The 18487-nt window shown below is 50.9% G+C and overlaps 1 protein-coding gene across 1 annotated transcript in view; it reads left to right on the top strand.

Annotated features, from left to right (window-relative positions):
• The window catches only part of Wnt7a (Wnt family member 7A), a 55725-nt gene that overhangs the window by 10753 nt on the left and 26485 nt on the right, over positions 1 to 18487 (top strand). Inside the window, exon 3 of the mRNA XM_074044564.1 lies at positions 8852 to 9123. Coding sequence (XP_073900665.1) covers positions 8852 to 9123 — 272 coding nt within the window. The remainder of the gene's footprint in view (positions 1 to 8851; positions 9124 to 18487) is intronic.

Below are 18487 nucleotides of genomic sequence, written 5' to 3'. Positions count from 1 at the left end.
CATAGCCTCTGACATCGATTTGACAGTAAAATCTATTTCAATCAACATTCCCCTTTCAAGTCCCTGCCATTGTCCATGAAACTCAGAATTCTGGGTTCCATGCAATGCAGAAAAACACTCATGGAAGTGCCTCATGTATGAAGTGCCCACATATGAAGAGCAGATCCAAACTGTCAGTCCATAAGGTTTTACTTTATGTTTCCTATGTATGTTTGCTTAAATTCATGCAATGCTTGTGGAGGTACACACCCCCTACACCTGTTTGTCCAACCATGTATTCACTCATCCCACAGATAGAACCTCTGCACAGTAAATGCCAGTGACCAGCACCTGGATCATCCTCAGACTCTGTCCTGCAGTGCTGACTGTCTGCTGGGGACAGACAGGGAAGTCAGGGCTGAAATGTGCTCTTGGAGAAGGGGCTGGTGCACTGTGGCACAAAGCTGCCTGCAGAGGTCCTCTGAAATACAGACTAGGCCACAGCCCAGAGAAGGAAGGCCAGGGGCCACAGGAAGGACTCAGAAATGTGACCTGGACAGTGTGAACCTGCAAGCCAGAGAGGTTGGGTCACTGGGATTCTCAGGCGCTGGCAGGAGGTCAGAGGGCTGCAGGAAGAGGTGGAGGCCAAGCCATCCCTCAGGGTTCTGTGCACCAGATTCAGAGGGCTTGCTCGGGACGGGAGCTGTCCAAGGGATTGATTCAGGGTGGGGACAGGACATGGGGAGATAATCACATTCTTTGTGCACACAGAAATGTGCTGTGTCCCCAGCATTATCGTTGAAAAAGACACAGTGATCTCCCAACGTGCGCTCTGGAGGATGACACATTCTTTTCCACATGCTCACAGCTCCTGTTTGGTACCCTCCTGCCAGAATTCTTCCAGGGTGAGCACAAATGGCCTAGGATTCAGCCCCTGTAATCCACCCTGCTCTGTCCACCAACTGGGGGACTCTGATGCATTTCTGGGCTTCTTCTCTCATCACCATGCCACCACTTGTCCACCCAGCAGCCACTTGAGCTGCTTCCTCCTCTCCTTGAGGTAGGAGTTTAAACCCAGATCCCTTGCCTGAGAATCCAAGCACGTCCACAAAAGGCGCCATCTTTTGTCCATTTTAGCTGTGAGAGTGGAGCCCACGTCTGGTGCGTTAATGGAGGCTTAGAGGGATGGATTTGAAGCCCTTTCCCGTGAGGGAGACAGAGCAAGGGGCGGGCCAGCTCCACTTTCTCTCTGCCATTTCTTAACAATACGCCATCTTGCCCAAGCAAAAGCTCTATTCTTTCCCCCATTCTCGCTTAGAAAGCAGCCAACAAAGGGCTTTTTGTCTTGTTTGCATTTTTTTTTTTTGCAAGCCTCGTTCATCCTGGATTTTAGCTCTCCTGACACTATTCTTTGAGATGAGCCTTTTGTTACACCATTCTCTTTCCAGCTTTCCTATGGTAGACAGTCAGATACAGACAGACATGAACGCACGCGCGCGCACGCACACACGCACACTTGCTTTCACACGCAGTCATTCGTTCATTCATGTTCACAGGTAAATAACCCAGGTCTCTGCAACCTAGTGGAGAGAGAATGACAGTTCAAGTCAATACAAAGTAGGGAAAGGTAAGGTGCTGGCTGTAAGTGGAGGAACACAGCATGCACGTCTTGGTGGATATGGTGCTACACAGTACTGCATTTGATCACAGCTACTTTGATGGATGGGCTGAGCCCATCATGGGCATTGGTTTGTTTAATCCTCCCAACAATCTTACCAGGTGGATATTTCATTAATCCTACTTTATAAATTAGGAAACTGAGGCCCTGCAACGTGAGTTACCTCGCCCAAGGTCAGCTGTACTGGAAAGTGAAGCGAGGTTGTGAATCCAGGTTTACTGGCCTCCCAGGTCTGCTTTGAAACCACTTGGCTACATTCAGGGCCCCTCACCAAGCAGAAGAGATAGGAAGGGCATTTCCAGGCTGAGGGAACAGCATGTGGAAAGGCACGAAAGCAAGTCGGATCAGGCACTGACTATTGATGGACCGTCAGCAGTGTGTTCTGGCCTGGCTCCATGGGAAGAAGGACCCAGGGATGGAGCCAAGACAGGAAAGCAGGGCAGAATGGGGGGACAGCACACACCCCTCCCCCAGTTTCCTCTCTGCAGCCTGCCGACTTACCCTTCTCAGCCAAACACACACCAACCACCAAATCTTCCAGTTGTGCATTCAATCTCCCTAACTCCTCTGGTCATGGGTAGCCCCGTGTGGCATTCTGAGCCCAGGGGGTTGGGAGCTGCTATGGCCTGGGGCTGGCAAGAGCCACCTTTTTCCATCTGTCTATTTTCCAAATCATCACATATTTTAGCTTGTGTCACTGTAGATTGCTCATTCTCTGACCCGTTGGCTTTAAATAGCAAGGGAGAAAAAAAAATACAATGCACTTTGTGGTTTCCAGTAAGATACCGTAAATACACCCAGATAATATTCCGGTGCAAACCACGGGCAGTGGCTGCACAGGGTGGTGGATGGAATCTTTTGGGCCAGCTTGCACATCTGTTCATTTCCTCTGTCCTGTGGGATTGTTATGGAGCTGAACACAAGAGGGTGTTAGCTGGGCTCCCCATGTTCATCTCAGTGACAAAACTTACCATGCTTTATGGAGACCCTTCTAGGGGTGCATCTCAAAGAAGTCTCAGTAATCTTAAGGACAACTTGGCAGTGCCCTCCTTCCAGTTCTCAGATGGAAAGCCAAGGCTCTGGGAGGCAGAGCACTTGCTCAGGGTCACTAGGGTGGATGGAGAAGGGACAAACAAGCTCCATCTTATCCAAGGTCTGAGCTGAAGCCTCCCAGGTTTCTGCCTAGAAACTTCACCTGGAGTTGTAAGTGGGTGGAGCGTGGAGGAGAGTGTGGTGGAGGGAGGGTGGGAACTCTGCACGAGTTGCCTGGAAACCCTGGTTTCAGTCCCTGTATCCTGAGTCACTGGTGACCTTGGGAAAGTCCTGAACCCATCTTTCTGGGAGGAGCCTTGGACTTTGTGTGGCTCTGGGAGTCTGTCCTCTGACTCTGGAGATAGGAGAGGGCTCTGTCCAGGGCAGGCAATGGCTGCCCACCTCCAAACACTCACCTGATCCCACTCCAGGCCACACCAGTCAGGGCCATCGTGCACACTGCCCCTTGGCCTGGAACCCTCTCTCCCTGCAATCCATCTCCAGCAGGCTCTCCTGAACAGAAACCCCTGCTCCACATGTCCTATGCTCCCATCATCACCCTGTTTTATGTTCTTCAGAGTCCTCAGCCACCAATGAGTGACAAGATCTTACAGTCTGTCCCCTATGAAAATGGCCATATCTGAATCCTCACCTTGGTTTCCCCTGCCCAGCAAAGTCCCTGGCAAGTAGCAGGTGCCCATGAAATGTCTTCTGAGGGAAGAGACTGGGCATGAGGTTGGTTGAGGAGGTACAGGAGGGCAGGGTTTGATGGATCCTCTTCCTCTGCTCCTGGGCAGGGGTACAGCCAGCCCCAGCAGAGCCCAGTGTCCACTGAACAGCCCCATATGGAAGATCTGGCAAAGATGTAGGCCAGAAGTCAGGAGGACTAGAATTAGTAAGTGACTGGTCAGGTCACATCTCTGGGCCTCAAGATGCACATTTGTGAAGACGAAGTTGAAAATGATCAGCATGCACCTCATAGGATGCTCCAAACAGAACCCAGCCAGCAGCCTACATTTCATAAGGCCCCGCATGCTTTCTGAGTGTCTGCTATCTGGCATAACCTACTTCCTTTCTGCAGGACAGAACCTTCCCTGCAGGGGTCCAGTAAGGGACCACAAGATGTGCTCCAGATGGTCCCAGAGGACAGGCTACCCTGTCAATGGGGGATGGGCTAAATTTGGGGCAGTGTGCATGGTCAGTGTCAGAGGGAGTTCTCTGGAGAGGGTGGGGACAGTGTGTGACCTCTGGGCTTGCATCCTGCTCAGTCTGGCAAGTCACCTCATCTCTCTGAGCTTCAGTCCCCCCCAAACCTTCTTGTGTATGTGAAGGAGATGTGGGTGAATAGTTTAGTGTGACTTCTTACCCTAAGAGTGCAATATTAAGGTTCCAGGGCTCTTTCCTTCCTTCTGTCTGTCATCACACCCTAAGTTGGAAACCCTAAGTTTCCAACTTAGCAATTCATTCTACTTAAGTGAGCCTGGTAAATTATTTATTGACAGGTTTTACCTGATAACAACTGAACACCAACTCTTGCCAGAAGTCAGTGCATTTTGCTAAGAGTTGCTGTCTTGGCCAAAAGAATCCCTCTCTCACTGTGGGGCTCAGATGCAGTTACAGGCCAGGAAGGGAGGCAGAGGGGCTGAGGAAGGACATGCTGTTACTTGGGCCTTTAGTCTCAGTTCAGGCTGGTTTCTAGGTGGGAGACCTCAGTGAATCACTTTTCTTCTCAAATCCTGTTTCCTCTGTAAAATTGTCCCTTCCCACCTCAAGGCCTGGTACAAGTATGCTGGGGGCAACTCATCACAGGTGCCATGACTGCCTGGTTGGCTCCTCCCTGAGCCTCGGCTTCCTCATCTGTACAATGGGGGTGCTGATGTTAGCTGTTCCAGGGGTTGTTTTCCAAGAACAGATGAGCACCCTCTTCCAATGTGCTGAAAGTGGCAAGCATCATGAAGACCATGTGGCTGGTGCCCGCTGTTTGGAGCTTGCTTTCATTCATTCATTCACTAGGTAGATATTTACTGAGTGTCTTCAAGAAAATGATATTTTGGAGAGGCTGTGGATGTGGGTGACTAGGACAGACAATAAACAAAGAAGTTCTAAAGTGGCAGGGAGCGATGAGGACTCTGAAGGAAACTAAGGTGGGGGAGCTTCTCTCTGCACCTCCTAACAGCCCATAATTTCATTCATTACAATTCTTCTGTTACTCACTACCATTTAAGAATCTGCAGTGTGCCAGGTGATATCTGTCTCTGCCTATGAATTGGGACTACTGACATATGAGTAAACTCAGGCTCAGGAAGGTTAAGTGACTTGCCCAAGGTCACACAGCCATTGGCCGGTTGAAATGGGACCTCAGGTGGGTCTCATTCATTGGTCTCTCACACTTGATGAAGGATGATGGAGCAAGACAGACCTGTTCCCAGTGGTCTTGTGAACCTGGAGTTAGCTGAGCAGACAGACACTGGATCAGCCCTTCACACTTGCCTCTGACTGGGGCTGCCAGGTCCTTTAGGACATCATGGATGCAACAAGGCTCAAACGGGACTCCTTAATAGTGACAGTAATGACAACAGTAACGGCCACAACACTGGCATTACTGAACACTTGCTACACGCCAGGTGCTGTGCTAGTACCTTTCCCTGATCTGTATTTTCGTCCCTTCAGTCACCCATGGTGCATGATGCTGTCACTGCCATTTCAGAGAAGGCATCAGAATCTCAAGAGATGAACAGGCCTGGTGTAAGTTCCCAGCCAGAGGATGCCCAGGGCAGCGCCTCAGTGCTCAGTGGAGCAGGGGGACTGGAGGGTCTCAGTCCATTGGAGGGCTGGGCCACTGTCAGGAGTAAACAGACAGGCTTCAGCATCCCAAAGGGTTGTACAGGGATACCAGCTGGTACCAGGGTCCCTGGAGCTCTGACACCAAGAGTGACTGTCCATCTTTGCTTCTCAGCCCTCAAAGCACTGAGTGCTGCCGAGGGTAAGTGTTGCCAGGAGAGCAAAGCCAGTCCAGGATGAGACTCTGCTCTGATCAGTGTTCCACCTTGAACAAGGGTAGTTAAGTGCATCCCAGGTGCTGCTGCCCTTCCCCATCCTCAGGGTATGTGATGAGTCTGGAAGGCAGGGCAGACACCATGGTCCTCTCAACTGGCTGTTACTCATCAGCCGTATTGCCACGTGCTGCTCAGGGCACTCAGAGAAACCCAGGGGGTGGACACCCGCTGGGTGTAGGCTGGCATGGGGACACAAAATCACCACAAGGAGCTTTGTGCTGGCAGTGCCCACCCTGCTCTAGAACCCCAAGGAGGAGCTGGGGCCAAGCTCTGGGTCCCCGCCTCCATTTGTATACTCCACTCTCAACACTGTCTCCTGCCAGCTGCTGGAGTCAACCAGCAGCACCCACTCACTGCACGTTGGGGTCATTTCATACCTGGGGACAGCTGTCTATAGGAGGTGTCCAGGAGGCAGGTGTGCAGCTCAGCTCTGCCACCCATCAGTGGGTGTCCTGAAGCCAGAACTTTCTCCTGGCCTGTCTTCAGTCCCCATGCTTGACCTTCAGCCTCCTATGAGAAGCCACAACTGCCCACATCAATAAACATGGTGTAAACTAAGATTTGGGGACAATTCCTGGTGCCGTGCTCTTGCTAACTGCTCTGCCATTGGCAATTTTTCTGCCCCTTAAAACCACCATAATAAAGTGGGTACTGCTATCACCCCATTTTACAATGGGGGAACGAGAACACAGAGGCAGCTGACTCACCCAAAGTCACTCAGCTAGAAAGCAGTGCAACAGAGACTTCTCCCACTCTCCCCTTCTGATTGCTCTTTTCTTCAATGTCCTTGAGGCTCTACCCTTGGAGGTGGGTATCTCAGAGGGCTTTTTCTGTGTGTTTGAAACCCCAGAATATGAACTGGTACCTGGAGTGGGGGCTGGGGTGCTTTGTCCTTGTTCCTCTGGGGTCCTGGGGAATCAGTGGCCTGGAGCCCATCTTCCCACTTGTGTTACAGGGGATGAATGTGAGCTTTCAATCTGTGCAAAGCAGGAATGTGGCCACCAGTTCCCAGGAAGTCATGGATCCTGTCCCTCAGCCTCCCACCTCCTGCTGAGCCCAGTTACTGGGTCACACCTGCCTGCTCCTTGTCTATCTTGCCGGGGCTGGATGGGGTACAGATTCTTCCTCTGTGCTCTCTCCCTGGGAAGCTGTTCATCAAGTGCTATATCCCACGGCCTGCCTCAGGTGGGGCTCAAGGCCTGGTCCTGCTTTGCAGGCCTTAACCAGAAAGCTCCCACCTTTGTGGAGCCCAACAGCATCAGGACGGCCACATTCTGTTCCTATCTGCTCTGTTGCACGTTCTGTCTACAACACATGACCTCACTGGTTCCCTTGTCCCCTTGTGAGCCCTGCCAGGCATTGCTAGGTCTTACATAGAATTCCTGGTTTCATGTAATAAAAGTATCAACAGGTTTCATTGCCATGCCAGAAGTGTAGCCTGTGCTAGGGTCTCCTGGCACCCATGGGGCTCTGTGCCTGGCCCTGTTGGCACAGGCTACACACAGATGTTTTATAATACCAAGAAAATGGTAAATACAGAATTGGGGACTCAACAGGTGCTCAAATAGTGCCCTTCGCAGTTTCCAGAGATTGAGGTGCAGTTGAGAGGAAGGACAGAGGCTCCATTCCCCTGAGGACCTAGTTTGGGGACTTTTGTTAAGCTAGGCACCAGACTAAGCATTTCAGGTACTCTCTCTCCTTGCCCTTCTCAGTGACTCCTGTTGGGTACGCACAGCATTATTCATGTTTCATAAACAAGGAGACTGAGGCTCTGGAAAGAGAAGGGCTAGGATGTGAACCCAGGTATCCTCAGCCCTGGTGTTAACAGGGATGCCCTAGGCATGAATTCCAGAGCAAAGTCTGCCCTGCCATAGGAACACAGTCTAGACAGGACTAGCAGTGCTAGTGTGGGACAGTTTGTCTCTGTCTAAGCAGCCTGGAGGGAGCTTTAGAGAAACTAAAAGTCTAGGTGGCAACAGCACATAGCATCCACCCAGGATTCTCTCCTGCACTTCTGTGGCTCAGAAACCCTCTACCTCCACCAGGGATGCTTACAGGGCATCCCTGGTGACCCAGCCATGAGGCAGACAAGGAGGTAGGCAGGAGAAAGGTCTTCCTGTGCGTGGGACAGTGAGACCTGAGACTCCAAGCCACTAGAAGGTTGCCTCATTCTAGATCCCAGCCCATGAAGCACTTCCTCTAGCCCCTAACTGCCTGTTCAGCTCCATCCCAGGCATCTGCCCTGGGCTGGGGCTTCTTCCTCCAGGTGCCTTCCTAGAGACCCAGTACTCCAGGCTCTGAGAGCAACCACCAGTGATCTTTTAAGGCCAATCCCACATGCCGGGTTTCCACAGAGAGTCTCAGTTGATCTTCTCTCTGTGCAATAGACACAGCTCTTGATTCCGTTTTTCAGATGGGAGACTGAGGTCCAGAGAAGCTAAAAGTCTAAGTGGCAACAGCACATGACACCCACCTAGGATTCTCTCCTGTAGTTGCGTGGCTGAGAAACCCTCCACCTCCACCAGGGATGCTTGCAATCTAGAGAGGGGCCACATCTAAGACAAGTGACACACAGCAATAGTAACAATGACCACAAGAGCAAGAGCTACTGTGTCAGGCAGGTGCTATAGTCATGCACAGGTCAGGAGCTTTGGGCAGATGAGCCATTGCTCTCCAACACTGCTGTGAGAAAGGTGCTATTGGAATGTCCTGTTTTATAGCCGAGGAGACAGAGGCATGGCTTAGGGGGAGTGCTGTACACATGTGCAGGAGACGTGGCCATAGCCAATGTGCCCAGGAAAGCACAATGGGTGGAAATGGGCTAGAATGTCCCCTAATTTGGCTTTCCTGAACCTGGGCAACCATTCACCTGTGCCTGACTCCCTCTTGCTCAGCTGACTCCCAAGGGATGGGGACCAAATGGCTGGGGCACGATCACCACCCCAAGATGGGGCTTCCTGGGCATTCAAGAAGTAGACACTTGGTTGGCCTGTTGGGGTCACTGCACTGTCTCCTGAGCAAGGCCCAGCCTTCTCTGGAGATGCCCTGGGCCAAGGGTCCCCACAGTCAGCTCTACAAAGCTCTCTCCACTCTTCTGCCCTCTCAGGGAGCCGGGAGGCTGCCTTCACCTATGCCATCATTGCTGCCGGCGTGGCCCACGCCATCACAGCTGCCTGTACCCAGGGCAACCTGAGCGACTGCGGCTGCGACAAGGAGAAGCAAGGCCAGTACCACCGGGACGAGGGCTGGAAGTGGGGTGGCTGCTCTGCCGACATCCGCTACGGCATCGGCTTCGCCAAAGTCTTTGTGGATGCCCGAGAGATCAAGCAGAATGCCCGAACTCTCATGAACTTACACAATAACGAGGCAGGCCGAAAGGTAGGCAGCCAGGGAGGGAGCCGGGCGGCTCTTGCACAGATGCTGTAAAACAGTTTGTTAGGGATGGCTGGTGTGGGTATCTGGTGATGAGACACAGGGCTCTGCTCTTAGCTGCATTCTGCTCAACTAGCATTGACTTGCTGCTGGTCAGGATGTGTGTTTGGCATGAAGCTTGTCGGTTACTAGAAAAGTTGAAAAACTGAATCTACATGAAAATGATTTGGATGTCACTCAGCAAGATGGTAAGAGGGACATCTGTGAACTCTTATCCTGGAGTACAAAGTCACTGTCCAGAACTCTGACTGGGAGGAAGGGCTCGAGTGAGTTCAATAGGAGTCATCCACATGGATCAGCTGCCAGAGCAGCTAACCTATTCTTGGTCACCTTGACCAAGATCTGGAGCTCAAAATAAAGAAAGAGACTGTTCCCTCTTTATTGCCCCTTCGGGTCCTCTGGGTTCTGCACCCAGCTTAGAAGAGAGCCAGTGATATCCTAGCATGTTTCCGTGGGGCTGGCTGTTCAAGGGCAGTAGAAGCAGAGCACAGGGCAAGGGTCTGTAGGGTAGAGGCATCACAGGGAGACAGACCATGCCAGTGTGAGGGCCAGCCACAGCCACTGAGAAACAGCAGTGTGAGGACCAGCTATGGAGTCATCAAGAAAAAGACCATGGTAGCAATCATAGGATGACTATCCATCTCAGGGAGTACTCAAGCACTGGCAGCTTGGCAGGTACCCTGGGGCACCCAGGTCAGTGCTGCCTGTCACAGGCAGTGCCCCAGGTAGAGACCTAGGGTGGCTAGACTGAGTTTAGTCTCCGATTTTCATGTGCAATCCCTTGTATTTAAACGGGTCTTTAAAAATAGGAAAAGCAAAAATCAAAGATTATCTTGGGGGCCCAAACACATGCATATACTAGCCAAATATGGGCCACCAGCTGCCCATTTGACCTTGGGTGACAACAATGAGTGTTCAGAGTTTTGTTCTGGATGTCACAACATCCCCAGGAGGTGGTATCATCCCCTCCTCCTTTTACAGGTGAGGAAAGTGAAGCACAGAGAGCTAAGTCATGTGCCATGGGTCTCCCAGTTAATAAGCGAAGTCAGAATTCAAACCCAGTGCATCTGGCTGCAGCATTCACATTCTTTGCATGCTGCACATGTGACTGTGGCTGTTGTGTGGTGGTCAGAGCAAGGCTGGGTGGTCAGCCTGGGCTCAGACTGGGCTCTGCCATTCATTCCTGCATTCTCGGGGCAGAAGGTGAGGAGGGTAGGGGGCTAAGGCAGGAAGCACTCATTCTGCAGCACGTTTAGTGCTCAGTCCAGGGCAGGTATGATTCCAAGTTGCACACGGCAGGGGGAGTGTCATATGGGAGTCTGTCCTGTGAGCAAGGTGTTGGGGAGCATGAACACCTTAGTGGGGAGCCAGGCCACCTGGGCCCAAATGCTCACATGGCTAAAATGGGCTGGTGCCTGATCAGGACCCCGTGGATGGGGCCTGTGCTCCTGGTTCACCATGGCTCTGCACAGGTTCCTTCCAACTGCTGCTTCCCCCAACCTCCTGCAGATGTGCTTATGGTTCCTGGTGGTGGCTCCACATGTCCTGTTATCTACCCCAGCAGGTACCAAGCCACCCCTCTCTGTTCCTCTGCCTCACAAATGCTTCTCCATAGAGCTCCACCACCTCCCACCCCTCCCAGGCTTGGGGGCTCTGCATAGGCTCTGGCCAAGGAGTGAACTCTGCATTCTGCCCAGACCTTCCTGCAGCTGTCTTCTCCTCATTGCCCAAGTTTTAGCCATGATATCTCACTCAGAGAAGCTTCCTTCTTGGTTCTCAGGTGGTGCCTTTTTCCATGGCTTTCTCTCACCCCCAAACAGTAAGCTTGATAAGGACAGCAACTCCAGGTGTCTCAGGCACAGCTGTTCCTACACTTTGCATACAGTGGGCACTCTATAAATGTATATGGGGTGGAAGATGAGTATCTTGTGCAGAGATCACTGATTATTCTGGGGAAGAACTTCTTCTGAAAGGGCAGAAGGCACAGAGACAGACTGAGGAGCCAGAGAGAGGACCAGGACAAGATGGGGTGGCAGCAGGTCAGACCTGACATGATCTTGCTAAGCAGAAGGGATGGATACTCCCTTACCTACCCAGCCCCGCTGTGCCTAGGGAGGACCCTTGGGGTGGCTTCCTGGAAAAGTAGTTCAACCAGAGCCAATACAATTTTCTGAGCAAGAGGTGGACTGGGGACTCCTCAGGGTCCATGGGGAAAGGCTGGAGCAACAGCAGTCTGATCTTTTCGTAGAAATGGAAGTCCAGAGGAAAAACCAACCAGCTCTCGGGCAACCAGAGCAAGGCCACACAGCTGAGCCAGAGCATAAGAGGAAGTGGCTCCCAGCCTCCCCCAGAGGACCTGATCCTGCTGCAGGGCATCCCAAGGGTCCAGATGTAGATATGCTGGGGCAGGAGCCACGTTAGCCACTGGCTGATGTAAGCTCTATACCCTCTTGGTATAGATAGATAGACCTCAGTTTCCCCATCTGTCAACTGAGCCCCCCAGGATCCTTCAGGGTGCCCTCCAGAATTACCCACACACACACACCTATACACACAAACCAGGCTGCCATGGGTGCTGAGCGTGTGAAGTTAGGGAGAAAAGGGGCTGGCCCACCACAGCTCCTGGCGGAGTGTCTTGGAAAGGATCACAACTGTGTTTATCACTTGCTGCCTCACTCCTGTTGCAAGGAGACAAGACTCAACCTGACCACAGGCTCTGGGGCTTGTCAGCAGCTGGTGAGAGAGAAAAGGGGGCAGGGAAGCCAGGAGGAGGTCCACACGCGCCTTCTGCAGGCCCCAAGGGGCTGCACAGGCTGTCTCACCTGGCAGAGGAGGGGGAGTCAGTGCAGGACATCCGTGCTCATGGGTCTTCCACAGGGGTCCAAGCTCAGACAGAGCCAGGCCATGGTGGACAGACGTGGCCATGTGCTGGAGAGGCTGGGCACCACTGCTGGCTGGGCAGGCTTTCCATTTCCCTGAGTCCCTCTCTGCCATGGTGGGCAGCAAGTAAGGAAGACAGCAAGGGTGCCACAGACACCTTCTGAACAGGACTGATTTGAGAGGTGCAGTCCTTCCATTGGCATTTTAGGGCCATGATACTTCTGGATTGAAGTCACAGTCTGCTCAGCTTGGGAAGGTAAACCATCAGGTTCTTGCCCCAGCAGGTGGTTTGGAATCACAGGATCTTTGGTTAGGAGGGAGAGGAGTCAGAAGCTTTGAATTGAAATCCCTGTATGGCAGTCTTTTTGGCTTTGAATCATTTCTTTCCAGTCTTTCTGACAGCAGGGAAGTGAACTACCATGGTTCATGCCCTCAAGCCAGTCAAGTGAGAGTTAGATAAGAAGGGCTAAGATTGTTAAGTCCAAGCTACACAGCCAGGAGAAATGTGATTCAGAAGGTGCAGAAGAGGCAGAGCAGGAGTGGTTTCCTATGCAGGGCATCTGCAGATTGCTAAAAGGAAAAGGCTGAACTCAGGGTCTTGAGCTTGCTAGGCAGGCTCTCTACCACTTGAACCATGCCACTGACCCTTCTGCTTTTGTTGCTTTTCAGATAGGGTCTTGAGTTTCCTGCCAGGGCCAACCTTAGACCACAGTCTTCCCATTTACATCTCCCACAGCCAGGACAACAAGCACACTACCATGGCTAGCTTGTTTCTAGACATGGGATCTCTCAAACGTTTTGCCTAGGCTGCCTTAGACCAGGACTCTCCTAATGTCTGCTTCCTGAGTAACTGGGATTACAGAAGTGAGCCACCACACCTGGCCAAGAAGGGATCTTTTAGTAGGGCTCTGAAGGATAAGAAAGAATCCTCTGGGTGAGCAAGGTGGTGAGAAGGAAGAGGGCCGTTCAGCCAGAAGCAGGAAGAGTGGTAGAGTGCATGCATGCCTAAGTCCTGGGTTCGATCCCTGGTGCACGCGTGCGCACACACACACATACTCACATCCATACCTCAACAAAACAAAACAAAACTAAAAACTCATGAAGTCCTAAAAAATATATTTGGGGGAGCTCTATGTGGCTGTGGTTGGAGTAACTGGTGGTAAGACCTTGAATGCTGGGCTGAGAACTGAGACTTCCTCCTTATACTTATACTGGAGGTCCCTAGAAAGAGCTTGATGAGGATGGGCTGTGAGTGGGTTTCAGGCCTCCCTGGGACAGAGCGGAGAATAGGCAAGGGCCCTGAGGTGGTCTAAAGTCAGCAGGGATCCAGGGGTTGGTGCAGGGCAGGCTGTTTGGGAAGGATAATAGGTTGTGTTTGGGTTGCGGGTATTCCTCACTAGGGCCAGGAATGGGGCAGAGGGGAGTGGTGTTGGAGGGGATAATTAAGATGCTACTGGACACTGGAGTGGGAGCTCAGGTGGGCTACAGGTGGAAACGCCAGGCCACTGGTGCCTGATCCTTAACTTTGGACAGAGCTCCTGGCTGGAGAAGGAGAAGCTTCCTGGCAGCTGCCAGCAAGAGGTAGCAGCAGGAGCTGGTGGCTGAGGCCCTGACCCCTGCAGGACTGTAGGGAGGAGGAGCAAAGTGGGGGGAGGGGAGTGCACAGGACCTGTGGGAAGGAAAGACCCAGCAGGTAGGTGCCCAGAACTGGGGGAGCCCAGGACATCTGCATACACTGTAAGTGCACTGAAAATGTCCCCCTGGGGTGAAAGAAGTCCAAGTTGTGCTTAGAGGTGACCTCTGCTATTGCCCAGCAATTGACCTCCAGCCCACCCAGGGATGGAGTCTCTGAGCCCCAATGATGATATGAAGCCTGACTGCTGATTGTCAAGGCCTTGCTGTACATGACAGTAAAGTGCAGGGGGGAAGGGCCATCAGCCTCCAGCCTGGGAGTGTGGTGACTGAGTCCACAAGAGGCAGCCTGGGGACGGGGGCCCAGCTGGGACTGGGCTGGCCCCTGGTGGAATGTGCCTTGCTCCAAGGGAGGTGAGCTCAGGAAGATGGAATTCCTCCTGAGTGCAGAGTCACCTCCCAATCCCTGCCCAGTGCCTTGCTCATGGAGGGGTGTTGGGGTGTCAGTCTTGTCCCTTCCTGCCCTGCCCCGTCTAGTCTGGGTGTTCCCAGGAGGCAGATTCCCATTTCCAGCCTGGCCGCAGGGAGGCTGGTGAGTCAGGGCACAGCAGGGATGCAGGCCCTGGCAGCTGGGGAGGGGCCCAGATAAGACTTGCTTTGCAGAGCCCCTGTTCACCGTGCTGAGGGCCACTTGCATATTTGATCAGAAAGAGTGGACAGCTGTGGCATGTCAAGTGTCTGAGGAGCCAGGCCCCTCCTCTCCTGAAGCCAGCTAACCAGGCCAGGCAGGGTCAAGGCCAGTATGCCCTTCCATCCCTGCTCCATGTCTGGGCACAGAGGGGGGTTCTTGCTTTCAAAATGGCAAAGCCTAAAGCCAGAACTTGGGGGATGCAGACTAGGAGCAGCCTGTGGGCAAACCTCATTCATCCATGGTGGGGCTTTCTTCCTTTGGTCTCAGAGGGGTCTTCTAGGTCTGACATGTGGTGAGGACATAGTTCTTAGGAACACTACCTACCAACTTTGTCTCCAGCTGCCCTCCCTTGTTCACCAGCCTTCAGCCACACATTCCTGAGTTGGCCAAGCTTGTTATCACTCAGGGCCTTTGCATGTGCTGTTGCATCTGTCTGAAATAGTCTTCCCTTAATTTTTTGCATAGCTAGCTCCTTTGGTTTCTCAAGGTGCCTTCTCAGGAAGATCTTCCAGACTTCTCTCCCCAGGTTTTGCATTTTTACCACTTAATACCACCATATGAAATTACCTTCTTTGCACAGCTCTCTGTCTTTACTGCCTGTCACCTCCCACTACAAGGTGTAAGTACCACATGTGAATATGATGGCCATGTTCACAGCTGTATCCCTGAGCCTTGGACAGTGCCAGTACATAAGTAAGTGCGAAAGAAACATTTGTTGAGTGAATGAATGAAATAACAAGGGTCAGTTCTTTCTTAGGAATATTTCTCAGGAGCAAGATTTCCAGGTATAATTTAGGACTCCCTCTTAAATTTAAATTAGAGGTAAATAACATGTAATTTTTATTTTAAGTTATGTCCCAAATATTTTATGGGACATACTTACGCTGAAAAATTATTTCTTATTGATCTCAAATTTAATTTTACCCAGGTTTCTTATACTTTAAAGCAAAGTTTATGTTGAGATAATTATAGATTCTCATGCCAGCAGTGAGAATACAGAAGGACCTTGTGTTTCCTTTGTCCAGTTTTCCCATGGTAACAGCTGACAAAGCCACAGAACAATACCACAGCGAGAAACTGATTCTGACACAGTTGAGGCAGGGAACACAAGGACCCACCACCCTTTGACACCCACATCTATGGCCTCCTTCCTCATTGCAAACTGCCCCTGCTCCCAGAAACTACTCCTTTGCCTATTTCTAATATCATCACTTTTAAGATTACGCAAATGGAAAGCACACGACATAAACTTCTGAGATCATCTTACTCAGCATAGTTCCTGAGATTCATCCAAGTTGTAATGTGTATCAACAGTTCCTTTTTATTGCTCAGTGACTGTTCATGGCATGGATGCCACGCTGTCTATTCAACCACTGTGCTGAAGGACATCTGGGCTGTTTGCAGGCTTGCACTATCATAAATAAAGCTGTTGTGAACATGTGTGTAGGTTTTCATGTGAACATAAAATTCCAGTGCTATAGGATAAATGCCCAAGAGTGCAAATGTACATACTTGTATGTTTACCTTTATAAAAAGTGCTCCACTGTTCTCCATGGCAGCTGTGTTAGCTTTCCATTATTAACCCGAGATAATTGACTTATACAGAGACAGGCTGATTCGGGCTCATGAGTTCAGAGGGTTCAGTCTGGGATTGGCTGGCCTCATGCTTTGGGCCTGTGGCAGCACATATTGGTGGGAGTGCATGGTGAAGCAAAAGTGCTCACCTCCTAGCTAGAAGGCAAAATATAGAGAAGGGGACTGGGGTCCCACTATGGTCTTTGAGGGCACAACCCCAATGATCTGGAGACCTCCCACTAGGCTCTACCTCCTAAAGAGCTCACCATCTCCCAACAGTGCCACACTGGGACTTTAATACATGGCCTTTGGGGACATTCAAGATCCAAATATAGGAGTGGCTTTACCATTTTCCATTCACAACAGCAATGTGTGAGTAATCCACTTTCCCCACATCCTCACTCACATTTGGTGACATCACTATTTTGTCTATTTTTGCCATTTTAACAATCATTCTCTAATGACTAGGGATGTTGAACATCTTTTCACGTGCTGGTTTGCTATCTGTATATCCCCCAGTGGGAAGTGTGTTCGTGTGTTTTGCCCAAAATCTAATTAGGTTGTGTACTTTTTTACTGTTGAGAGTGGACATTTTCATATATTTCAGATGCTAGGCTTTTTGTCAGATACATGGCTTGTGAATATCTTTTCCCACTCTGTAGCATGAATAGTCTTTCATGAGGCAAAAGTTTTTAACTTTGGTGAGGTCAATTTTTTCTTGTAGGGATAGCGCATTTGTTTTTCTTGTTTTTTGGAAACAGGTGGCACTATATAGCCCAGGCTGGCCTCAAACTTGCAAATGGATAGTGCTTTTGATATTGTCTAAGCCTGTTTCACTCAGCCCTACATGCTGAAGATTTTCCCCTATTTTTTTCCTAAAAGTTTTAAGTGTCTGGTTGCAATGGGGCATGCCTTCAGCACTTAGGGAGGCTGAAGTAGGAGGATCACCAGTTTGAGGACAGCTTGGGCTACATAATGAAACCCTGTCTCAAAATAATAAAAATAAATTAAGTCCAGATCTTCTCCTTTTAATTAATTTTTTAGTCAACAAGTTTGTTTCTTTTTTAAATTTATCTAAATTTTTTATTTAGTTTTAATTGTGGCAAAATATGCCATCTTTAACATAAAACTTACCACTTTAACCATTGTTTAATCACATTTTTTATCACAATTTGGTGATATTAGGAGCAAGGAGCACTAATATTGTGCATCATAACCACTTCCATGTCCAGAACTTTTCCATCCTCCCAAACTGTGACTCTGTCCCCACCAAACACAACGCCTGTTTCCTGTCCCACAGCCCCAGCCACCATTCACTCTCAGTCTCTGAGCATGACGGACTCTGAGGGCCTCACAGAACTGGAATCAGAAAGTATTTGTCTTTTGTGTCTGACTTGGCATAACATCTAAAGGTTCTATGTGACCCCTCTGAATGAGCTCTGGTAGAAGGTGTGAATTTTAGGTCATGGCCCCTGTTGTAACCAGGCACCTGGGGCAGCACAGTCTAACCTGGTGATTGAGAAGAGAGCAGCCCATGGACCTGGCCAGGGAGAATAAGTGTACAACTGTTTGGAGCTGGAGACTCTCCCCTTATGAGACTCACTGTATCAATGGGAACCTGCAGCCCAGACCCAGAGGGTCCTGGCTAAGGCCACTTGTACCAAACAAGTAGAGAAGCAGGTTCCCAGGAGTGGCTCTCAGCTCAGGCTCCTCCTGCCTGCCCCCTGTAGCTGACCAGGCAGTGGAACTTTGCTGGATGAGGGGTGAAGGTGGGGTCTGGCATCCCTGATGGAGATTGGGGGATCCCCAATGGGATGACCAGGCCAGTTATGTGGGGCCAAAGGATGAAGCCAGAACGGGATAGGAGCAGACGCCACTGAGGACAGGTCAAAACAGGGCCGGCCTAGGCAAGGACAGAAGATACCCATGAAGCCTGAAGTTTTTCCACTTTTCCCCACTGACTCAGTGAGGGCAAGGCCCAGTAAGCTCCTGTTATCGATGCCACAGTGATAGCAGTGGATGTGACCCGGAAGGAAGAGGTGCCCTAGAAGGAAGAGAACAAGATAAGGAGGCCATGGGGTGGGGAGCAGGGCAGGACAGAAGCAGCCCTTCCCATGGAGAAAGGACACACCTCTGGGTGCCCAAATCTGTGGGGTCTGGTCCCTGGCATTCCACTGTGTTCGGGCCCCCAAAGCCCCCTTCACGTCCAATCTAGCATGCATGGAGAAGGCAGCTTTGGCCAGCCTGGACACCCTGGCCCTGGAGGGAGCCCAGTGGTTTAGCCAGGAGGGAAGCAATGTTGGGGGGGCTCTCACTATCCCTGGTCCCTAAGGATGGGGGATAGGGCAGCAAGCCCAAGGCTCATGGGATGGGATGGTATAGGGAAAAGGTAAGTGTCAATTCAGTTGACAAAGAAAATGGTATAAGGCCTCTGTAAGAGAAGCTGGTGCAGATTGAGGGAACATATAGGTAAGAGTCTAATATTAGCCCTTAACACTACCAGTCCTAATTTAATCTCACAATTGCTGCTAA

Source organism: Castor canadensis, chromosome 10, assembly GCF_047511655.1.
Source record: "Castor canadensis chromosome 10, mCasCan1.hap1v2, whole genome shotgun sequence".
Lineage (NCBI taxonomy): Eukaryota > Metazoa > Chordata > Mammalia > Rodentia > Castoridae > Castor > Castor canadensis.
Note: the sequence above shows the minus strand (reverse complement) of the source record. Positions and strands in the feature narration are given on the sequence as shown.